The sequence below is a fragment of the Haliotis rubra genome, unplaced genomic scaffold (assembly GCF_003918875.1).
Source record: "Haliotis rubra isolate DU_JTF1 unplaced genomic scaffold, ASM391887v1 Scf1776, whole genome shotgun sequence".
Taxonomy (NCBI): Eukaryota; Metazoa; Mollusca; class Gastropoda; order Lepetellida; family Haliotidae; genus Haliotis; species Haliotis rubra.
The window spans coordinates 27,081-38,653 of record NW_025765754.1 but is presented as its reverse complement, the minus strand read 5'-3'; the positions used below and the strand labels follow the sequence as shown (position 1 = coordinate 38,653).

Genomic DNA, 11,573 nt, shown 5'->3' with positions numbered 1-11,573 from the left:
TGACGTCGTAATAGTGACGTGCGTTGTAAAACTAAACTTTCAGTGTCTTGCTTCATTTTCTTTAAAAATGCCTGCTTATTGTTGTCTCACGAAGTAGTGGTGCTACACACCTCAATGCCTATTAAAGTCGTAAAGTAGAAAAAATGTTAAGAAACAAATTTTGAGCATAGGCAGCGCCATAAGTTTTTACAGGGTATCATGGGTGTTTCCTCGACTCAAATCGAAAGCCCACTCCAAATATTTGACTCAACCAAATATCAACGTTGGTACCAAAGAGTTCGCGTGTAATTTTCAAAATGGCAGAATGATGCTTATTTGGAGAGGCTTTCAGCGGTAATCTCGATGTCTATTAGGTACATTGTACATTTGCAGTTGTCTTGGGGTCGATCGCTTCGAAACAATGCAGTTTACTTCCTAAATATAAAAAAATATTGGTGCAACATATACCAATAACAATCTTTAACCATGAATCAAATACATGCACTGTCTTTCAACATGAACTGGGAGTAAAGGCTTTTAATCAGTGTTCATGCTTGTGGTAATTGGATAATAATGTACAGTTTCTAAAAAAAATAATAAAAAAAACCCCTCCCCAAAACAAGAACAAAAAACGAAAGGATAATCGCCCGTAAATAATACGTTTGTTTTTAAAATAAACTACATTACATGTTTGTTAACTGATGCTCTAGAATGTTCAGCATGTTTTGAATTCATTCATTGTTTGCTAGTTATAGATGCTATTAATTACTTGTCTGCTTAGCATACAACATTATTGTTTCTCAGTGTTTTGTTATCGAAATGAAAGTAGAGTAGATGGCTTAAAAATGCAGGTACAGGGATACTTTTTTCATGAATCGTCACGTAGCATTAGCAATTTCTTTTTAGCAAATTCTAAACATTCAATTATATGTTTAATGGACTAACGTTATTAATTTTGAGATATACCCGTATATGTATTTCGTTTATAAGAATTACATGAAATAAGAAATCGGGAAGATAAGCAAACCTGAACAGTTTTTAGGAAGAATAGAAAGTATGCTTAGTGATGCCTGCTACTGCTTTTATACTTTCATATGGGTCACCTGCATATCTCATCGTATCCCTGTGTCAGTGCCTTCGTTGAATAAAATGTGTTTATTGTAACGATGTTTACATTGTTTTTCATTTTAGAACTTAGTCGTTTGCAACAACAATCAATCGTTTCATATTTACAGCATTGTGGAATGCAAAGTTATTCAAAACATTCACGCACTCACCGATACTTCCAACATCAGGTACAACTTGACCCACTTTTCGCTCAGGTGTACATAATTGATATAGACATACATTTTTTGTAGATCTTTCAAGATCGCAGTCTTACAATTGGGTTCCGTTTGTTTGTTGTTAACCCTGCGTTCAGCGTTGTTCTGGTTACGCTGTAATGGCGCCTGTGTAATTACGAGTGGGCGGAACAGCCAGTGAATGATTCATGAACGATGCAAAACCTGTGGCAAAACCACTGATCAAATGACTACCAGGTCGCCTATTTCGAATCTCGCCAGGGTTTGTCTACGAGTGTGTGCGTGTTTGCAGGTGTTTGTGGCGTGTGCATGTGCGTGCGTGTGTGTTTCAGGCGTTTATGGTCTGTGTGTTTGCAGGTGTTTGTGTGCGTATTTGTGGTGCGTGCGCTCGCGCGCGTGTGTGTGTGTGCGTGTTTGAAGATGTTTGTGGTGTGTGTGGGCATGCATGTTTGCAGGTGTTTGTGGCATGTGCGTGTGTGTTTGTGGTTTAAGCGTGTGTGTGCGTGTTTGTGATGTGTGTTTGTGGTGTATGTGCTTGTGCGTGTTTGTGGTGCATGTGTGTGTGCATGTTTGCAGGTCTTTGTGGTGTGTGTTTGTGCTTTAAGCCTGTGTGTGCGTGTTTGTGGTGTGTGTGTGCGTGTTTGTGGTGCATGTGTGTGTGTGCATGTTTGCAGGTGTTTGTGGTGTGTGTGTTTGTGGTTTAAGTGTGTGTGTGCGTGTTTGCAGGTGTTTATGTGCGTGTGTGTGATTTTGGTGTGTGTGTGTGTGCAAATTGATGTTAACAAAAGCAAGTCCTAAAATGCGGACATAATTACACTTTTCTGATGTGTCTCACGTGATATCTTAGGAGCTAGTAACTGATAATACCCCAGAAACAAGTGGTTGTTGGTTCAAATCTTTCATAAAGTTTTATGGTAAATATTTGAGTGGCATTTCAAAACAGACCCTAGAGTGACATTATCTACCAAATACAGTCTCATGATACAGTTGTACAGCACACACGTTCGATCACTTGTCAATTTTTATGATTATGGAAATGTTGAGAGAGTTCTGGGTTGCTTTGAATCATTTATGACTGGCAGGCGACAACGTGTTGTCACTGATGTTCATTCCTCTGACTCATCAGATTTGCTGTATGGTGTGCCGCAAGGCTCAGTGTTGGGGCCCATACTGTTCACCATCTCCACTTCAGCACTTGGTGACATCACATGATCACATGGACTCTCGTTCCATCTACACGCAGACGACACTCAGCTTTAAACTGTCTGTGAAATCATCCATTTTTGTCACCTTCATAGTGCTGGAAACATGCATTGACGAGATAAAAGAATGGATGACATCCCATTATCTAAAGCTAACATGACATTGTTTTGCCAGATTTCCACATCGGCAACCATAAGATCAGCCCAAGCCAACAGACCCGAAATCTCGGTGTTCTGACACTTGAGTCTCACATAAGTCCTGTCTGTAGGTAATCTTATTTTCATATCCGCAACATTGCCTTGGTACGAAAGTACATGAACAAAAGGACCGCCATCTCTTGGCCCATGCCTGTGTGTTGTCACGCAATGACTACTGTAACTCACTCTTGCAAGGTTTGCCATCGTATCTGATAAGGAAGTTACAAATTGTTCAAAACTCAGCAGCCCGCGCAGCAACAAGAACAGCGAGACATGATCACATTACACCAGTTCTCAAACATTTACCATGGTTGCCAGTGCCACAGCGGATCAATTACAAATTGTCCTGCTTGTCTTCAAGTGTCTCCACAATCAAGCTCCTCAGTACCTTTCCAGCATGATAACCAGATATCAACCTGTCCGATCTCTTCGATCCTCTCACCAGTTTCTCGTTCAGTCACCTGCACTAAACCCAATCACATCGCCAGCCGTTGTTCCAAATTGCCGAACCAAACTTTGGGAATGAACTCCCACAACATCTGAGATCTAACCACGTCCTGGAGTCATTCAAATCACAGCTAAAGACTCACTACTTCTGTGAAGCATACAACTAACTCTCCGTCAGTCTCAAGCGCTGCAGAACAGTTTAATCTGGAAATAGCGCCATATAAGTTTTTTAATAGGTATTTTTTCCGCCAGAGAGAGAGAGCCGCCATTTAGCTGGCATATTGCTGCGTGCACATTTGAACAACAAATGCATTAACGCATTGAACATTAAGTGCGCGTCCTCGTGTAATACGGCAATGCTATATAGTTAACCCGCTATATACAAGGTTATTGTATCCTACAGTTACATTTAAAGTCTATACTATGAATGGCCGCATCGTGAAAATTAAGTGAAGCATGACCAGTGCTATTGCATCGGGACCAAGCTCCACAGTCTTAACCTATTTCTACTCTAGCCCGAGATGTTGTTAACATCACCCCGTGGAATTAAACATTGTCTCTGTGTAATTAACGCAATATTTACCTGTAGATTAACATTATAATTTTGAAAGGTACACAATATGTAAGAACTGACAAATCCTGTTGGTATTGCGATTTGACATGACACAGACAAGTTTTAAAAACATAATGTCAACACTTAATATACATGATACAGAGAGACAGCATACGCAAGTTATATATTTTGTTCGAGCTATTGCTAGTACTCGCTGATGCATAGAAAGCAACCTGAATGAGACGTGATATACCTGCGCGTTCAGTACTTGTAGGTGTGTGGAGAACGACAACGCCGGGACCGGAACACACCTGAGGTTCCCGGGTCAATAGATCACCTTGTTTATGGTTGGATTACAAAGCAAGGAGCCATGTGTCTTGGAGGAAAGATTGACAACATCAAGTATTTGATGTACGCATTCAACATTTTGTTCATGGTGAGTGTAGTATTGTTCTTGTATACATGTGTACTGCAAGATACGTTTGGGGATAACTCCCTCGACGTTCACATTCTACATGCTTATAAATGTCAGACAAATATGCTCATTACAACTTGAAAAATGTTTTGGTATGTGAAACATTCTCTGTGACTGTTTCGTTATATTATTCCCAGGGCCTGTCGACAGGTATGGGCCTCGTTAGAACACCACTTGGTGTGAATGATTACAAAAGTATTCAGTGAAAGTTTGACATTCATTTCATGTTTACAGATGCATGGAGTGACAACATGGGGTGACTCACCAGGCAGTCTCTGCATGTAGAATTATGTAACTCAATTACGTAACATATTTCATTCCCCTGAAAAGGATTGAACACAAGTAGTCATTACTTAAAAGTCGCTCCCATAAATTCATGTATGCTTATTTACAATTTGCAGAATGGCAAGAAACAAAACGAGAAACGCACGTAAATATCATGTCCTTGCTGTTTCCTTTATATATGTATGTTGACCCTCATAATGTTGGCGTTCACATGCCTGTACAGATGCATTGTCAACGTCATCAAGCCAACAGATATGGTGATGTGTTTCTTCCGAAAAGTGTTTCCTCATTTGTGACTCTCGTTGTTGTTATTGATGAGTTATTCAGTATATACAGTACAGTGAGTGTTAGTACAGTTTTCTTCGTGTCCGTACAGTAATGTATTAAAAGATACTGTCTTGCATTTGGATGCATTTTATAACCTTTTCTTCTGAACCTTATCAACAAATAGTTATACACAGTAACAGGTAAGAACAGATCAATTCAACGTCACGTAAACAACGGATTGCCTCTTCAGCACAAGTACGTGGCTGATTATCTAAATCCCTTGTTCATGTATCAAGTCATGCATGCATATTTCATCCCAGTGTCTGCCACGCAAGGTGTGAGAGGAAACAAAATACGTATAAAACATTTGACCTGAGTTGAAGTATGTGTTCTATACAAATAGGGGAGCTGTCAATAAATGCTACCTTTGAAATCAATACAAATGGCATGAAAGGAAAATTTCCTCTCCTTTACAAATCAGAAGTGCCGTCCTATAGAATGTCCAAGACGCGTCCTGTCATAAATATGGCTTTAAAAGCTCTATCTAGCCTGTTGTCAAAGCTGTATTTCTTGCCGCAATAACTGCCAACGCCATTGTCACTAATTCTTTCAGTCCTGTGATACATTTACGCTTTTATACATGTACAAGTTTGTGTACCCGTATGAGAATATGTCGGTACGATATTTTCTTGTCGTAAGAGTCGACTGAATGGACTGCGGCCATGATCCGTGACTTGGTTGATTGCGTGGCACTGTAGCTGAACAGCGTTGGACAATGCTCCACAATATCTAGTATGTCTAGATTGTATGTATGTATGTATGTGTGTGTGTGTATGTGTGTATGTATGTATGTGTGTATGCGTGTATGCGTGAATGCATGCATGCATGCATGCATGTATGTATGTATGTGTATGTGTGTATGTATGTATGTATGTGTGTATGCGTGAATGCGTGAATGCATGCATGTATGTATGTATGTGTGTGCATGTATGTATGTGTGTGTGAATGCATGTATGCTTGCATGCATATATATGTATGCGTGTATGCGTGTATGCATGAATGAATGAATGCATGTATGTGTGTATGTATGTATGCATGCATGTACATGCGTGTATGCATGAATGAATGCATGTATGTATGTGTATGCATGTGTGTGTATGCATGTATGTATGTATGTATGTATGCATGTATGTGTGTGTATGCGTGTATACATGTATGTATGTATGTATGTATGTATGTATGTATGTATGTATGTATGTATGTATGTATGTATGTATGTATGTATGTATGTATGTATGTATGTATGTATGTATGTATGTATGTATGTATGTATGTATGTGTGTATGTTTGTATGTATGTATGTATGAACGAACTGTTTTAATGGTTTCTACCTTGAGTGAGTGAGTTCACCCTAGCTGTAACAGTACTGTAGTTATGTCACGGAATGACACCAGGTAGAAATGCTGGCAAACCTACAAACATTCTGGACGACCCGGGATGCGAACCTACAATCACAGGTCTTGCCCTGATCACACAACTTTGTACTACTAAAACCGGCGCTTTAGACTTTACAGCAACCACGTGTCCCTCTAAAATGGTTTCAAGATAAGTACTGACCATAAGAACAATTGCGTAAATTTATCGTTGATGAATTAATATCGGTTATCCAAGAATATGGACGGCACATTATTGCAAGTACAATTACTAGATTCGATTTGATTTTGATTTAAACATATTTATTCAAGAGAATGGATTGGGTACAAGTTATGCCAACGTAGTGAAACCCTCTCCTAAAACCTAGATTGGAGTACACCCAGGGTATGTTTCTTTATTCTGACGCCGCAGATAGAGAAGAACTAATACGCTTTGGTGCCTTCATTCGTTCATATATTTTAGCTTTCGTTCGTCACAAAAACCCAAAACCCCAAACCCAGCTATTATTAGGGCATTAGATTTGCATAAGTTTTAACCCGACTGTTACAAGTTCAGACGATTAGACTGAGTCAGTGAGTATGGTTTTACGCCGCTTTTAGTAATATTCCAGCAATATCACGACGGGGGACACCTAAAAAGGGGCTTCACACATTGTACTCATTGTGGGGAATCGAACCCGGGCCTTCGGCGTGACGAGCGAACGCTTTAACCACTAGGCTACCCCACCGCCGCTCATACGATTTGATGAAAAGAGTATTATTCTAATGTTTTGCTCACTGAGGATTTAATATATCAGGAATGGAACGTTTGGATAATTATTGATAACGCTTGCATATATTTGTTCATATTCCAATATTTTATGTTTGTTTAAAACCTCCAAATTTCACTTGTATTTCATTTTACGTTCATCAGGTCCTTGGCCTCGGCTTAATAGGCTTTGGGATATGGCTCCGTCTTGGCCCAGTGACCGGCAAATACATAGATGAAGCGTACAATTTCAATGCATTGTACATACCAGCTTATGTCTTCATTGCCATCGGTGCCGTGATGTTCGTGATTGGGAATATCGGAGTCTGTGGTGCAATCAGAAAGAAACAGCAACTCCTTATAGTGGTGAGTGCATCATTTTAGACACGTACAGGTGGAGGGTGATTTGTTTCAACAGAACATAATTGTAAACCGGTGTTTATGCTTTATGGGGTCACTGTGCAGGTCGTTGCTATATAACGCGTCCTCCAAATCACTGAGATAACGGTAATGGCCAAACCGTTACTGTCTAAACGTTTTTAACATGCCCATGCTTCATGATCCCATGTTTTGTTTGTTTGTTGTTGTCCTCACTCACTCAGCAATAGTCCAGCTATATGGCGGCGGTCTGTAAATAATCCAGTCTGGACCAGACAATCCAGTGATCAACAATATGAGATCAATTTATGCCGTAACATTATTACGGATCAATATTAACGGCGCAGGGTGGTGGGCACTATTGTAATCAGTTTTATTATTATTTCAGTTCTTCATAAGTTTGTTCGTCTTCTTTGCCATTCTTCTTGTGACTGGAATTATCGTCTTAACTCAAAGGAGCCCAGTAAGTACACAACAGATCAGATGAAAGCCATTCTGATAATATCTTTTCCCTTTTAAAACGCCTTTTATGACTTAGCCAAACAATATTATGAATACATTTTCTGGTAAAGCCAATTTATCATTTTATCAATGCAAACACTGCAGAATGCAATAAATATATTGAGTAACTTTTCTTTTTGTGATTCAGATGATAATTATGATTATTGTGTATTTTCTTTTCAGTTACGGGATGCGTTCCGTGATCACCTACAGAGCAAAGTCAAGGCGTTTAATAACCAAGATGCCCAAACGTATATGGACAATTTTCAGAATACAGTAAGATAACTTAAAAGTAATAAACATTTTGAAAAATAAATAATCCGATCACAAATAATTCTAGTTGAGATACGTCATGAAAAGCCAAATATTATGAAACGGTCAATACCTTCAATCATCGATAGATTATCAATTATCTATGAATTGTCATCAGGAATTATGTTAGACGTTGCTTACAACTCTCTCATAAACCATATATCAAATATAATATATTAGCTATCGTCGTTACCCAGTAAAGACATTTAGACTGAAATGAAGATGTATGTATTGTCATGGCTGGGGACAACCATTTTTTTCACATTGTCCTGGCAAATGGCACCGTGGATGTGCCACTAACACCTATATACTTAGCTGTGCTTCAGGCTGACCAAAATTAGCCAGTAGCACTTTTGTAAAACCCATTATAGTGTCTAGTCTGTACGGATGTCAAGGCGTCATAGTGATTCACATGACGTCACCATGACGTCACCATGACGTCAATGCCGTTAACTCAATAGACACCTACATTATCATGTTAATAAAGATTCCATTGTTTCTTGCTTATCAATGATGGCTAATCAAAATTTACACAGGTTGCTTTTAAGAATGGCATTTGCTAACTTTAATGCATCCGTCTTTCAGTTTAACTGCTGTGGAGGAGAAAGAGGTGTTTTCGATTATCGCATCATAAACATAACCACGGACAACTGTACACCAGAGAATCACTACAAGGTCAGTTGTTTTGACTTGAATTTCCGTGTGTTTTTGATGAGTACCGACGTACCACCGATGGGACAAAATCTGTCCAGATTTGCGAGAACGTCTGCTCGCATTAACTATTTGCTTTTGTAGACATTTCAACCAAAATGCCCTGGTGCATACATCGACTTGTTTCGTTCAGTTTAATGATGACGTTTGGTTCTATCTCTAGCCTTGCGCTGACGAGTATATAAAACAGTTGACCCCCGACGTTGTCCTGACGATCGGAGTCGCCTTCGGTGCTGCTGCTGTTATGGTGAGCATCGTCTTAGAAGAAGACAAATGTTTTGGAACAATGGCATGTACTGGCATGCAATTTCAAACAGATACTTGATTAACATGCTTGACAAGAGTGGAACAGACACTCCGAAGTAACACAGGGTAAATAAATTTGAATACATTCTGAAGATTTTGACAAATGGGTGTTAGGCAAGGGTGGATAGTAAGTCCTTTCTTATCTACAATATTCATTAACGAGCTGGCAAAAGAAATACAACATGGGTGTAATGGTGGCATACAATTACATAAAAATGCTATTAGAGGCATTGTTATTTAAACTGTCCTTCTAAACATGCAAAGGGCATCGGTAAATATTAGACAACACACTTTTTCCTGATAATCCGAGGATATAACTGAATATATTTTTCTTTCATATCGCAGGTTTTAGGAATGAGTTTGTCGTTGATATTCAGCTGTGTAATACGGAGGGCAGGATATTGATGGAACACAGAGGTCGAGAGAAGAACAATGACTTGGTCTTTGACGAAGTCGTCAGGCAACAACAGTTGTGTTAGACTGGTTCATTTCTGGAACATTACTTCCAATATCATAATTTCTGCAACCAGAAACGAACACCTACTGACACATAACATGTTTGAAACAGTGGACTAGTGACACGTCAGCAATATGTTAGTCACAGTAGTTTAATGATTTGGGTCAACTTCACTCACATTTAACTTTTTTAAAGAGCGAAATATCACTAATATTTGTTCTCACGTCTGAAGTTTTGCTCTTATTTTGAGTTCTAGGTACAAAACATCCATTTGTATCATTGTTGTAGCGCTATATATATTAAACTAGATAATAGTAATATTCATCATTGCCCCCAGAGCAAACATTTCACTCGTGCTGTTGTTATGGAGTGTCCAGGTTGTGTAAATATATCTATGGTCATGTGGTGACTTAGCTCAGGCTGAACGCAATAATGGAAAAATACGGTACTTACAATTCTGAAATAGTCATAAGATCTTATGGCTTTTTATGCAGTTATTAACTGTGATTACAAAGGTTTCGCAGTGTCATCGACAATGCAATATTCAAGCAATTGCGAAAGCAGTAAATATTTTAAACAAAATACACAGACAATAGAAAACCATAAATTAAACCATGGAGGTATTTTATGTATTGTGACAGGGCCATCGCGACCATTGACATTTTTCTGTGCATGTATTGATGTATGTTGTGTATTGAAATAAAATGTTTTTCCTTAGAATCCAGTTGCATGTTATAATCGCACAGAATAGGCAGTGATTTGTTGTGTATGAAGTGCTCTTGATGTGAAACCACTCACGATTTTACATACCCTCCTGCATTCACTACAACAACTACTGCTACTGTATGCTATACATCCATTTCGGAGAATTCTGCCTTACTCGGTTTAAAAAAGGTTGTTTTCCTGACAAAGGTACCAAACCGAAGGCACCACGAGCAATGTAGACAACTTGGTACTTGAGAAGCAAGCGTGACATTTCGTGAAGTCCGCAAATTTTCCGTATTTCTCCTGAAAATCATTATTCTCAATAGTGTCATGAAAACATGAAAACATACACATAAACTCACCCAGATTTCGTTTAATGCCACTTGAACTGCATGTCAGTTATATCAATACGTTGCAGCGTGATAAAGGGGGATAGGCCGACGATATACCGATATTAGACCTTTGCCACTATGATGAAACCTATATGGTTCTGGAACACAATGTGTTCGGTATTTCAATCCATGGCATAATGATCCATTATATAAATACTATAGATAACACAATGCAGTACACAAATGCAGTATAGTTATCACAATGGCGTATTAACAGCATACAACTAAATCATGATGACATGATTTGAACATTAGTTTGAATAGTTTTTGCTCACCAAAGACAATTTCCTAACGATTATATTACCAGTCAGTCAATGCATTCAAACTATATTACTCACACTTTGCTAAGGATCATAAAAATACGCAACTTTACTTAAACGTAGATATATAATCTGAAATGGTATCAATTTAAAACTGGTCAAATAATGATATAGTAACACATATACACTCCCAAAAAAGAAGCCCAGCATGAAAATAACAATTTCATGTAGCAATGAATTAAAACGTGAGTCATTTTACAAAAGGTTTTGCTCTGTTTATGAGTCCTATGGTGTTTATGTTTTGAAACATCACAACAAAACGCACCATCCGTAAAATACCCGTATTTAACAGCATGATTTTCAATTTCGGCGTGTAGTGTCACAGAATACACAATTCACATGCAATGCACGTGAAAGTTGGGGATCAGATAGTCTCAATGATATGGGTATAAAAGGTTGATCGCTGTCTGTCGATTATTCACTGTATGTGGAATATTGTTGACGAACGCAAAATGCCACGTCTAAGTGAAGCCAACCGTCATTGGTTTGCTTGAAGCTGGCCAGTCTCAACGTGCAGTTGCCCGTAGCATGAATGTACACCAAAGCACCATTTCACGGCTCTGAGAGAGATATCGCCGGCCAAATGTGGTAGCAGATGCCCCT

The 11,573-nt window shown here is 38.8% G+C and overlaps 1 protein-coding gene across 1 annotated transcript; it reads left to right on the top strand.

The window, feature by feature from the left end:
- The first annotated feature begins 3,932 nt into the window (after positions 1 to 3,932).
- Positions 3,933 to 10,273, top strand: LOC124273179 (CD9 antigen-like). Its single transcript, XM_046708397.1, has 7 exons — positions 3,933 to 4,116; positions 7,054 to 7,254; positions 7,655 to 7,729; positions 7,951 to 8,043; positions 8,665 to 8,754; positions 8,954 to 9,037; positions 9,442 to 10,273. The coding sequence occupies exons 1-7, from the start codon at positions 4,051 to 4,053 to the stop codon at positions 9,499 to 9,501; spliced, it is 669 nt and encodes a 222-aa protein (XP_046564353.1). The 5' UTR covers positions 3,933 to 4,050; the 3' UTR covers positions 9,502 to 10,273.
- The last annotated feature ends 1,300 nt before the right edge of the window (positions 10,274 to 11,573 follow it).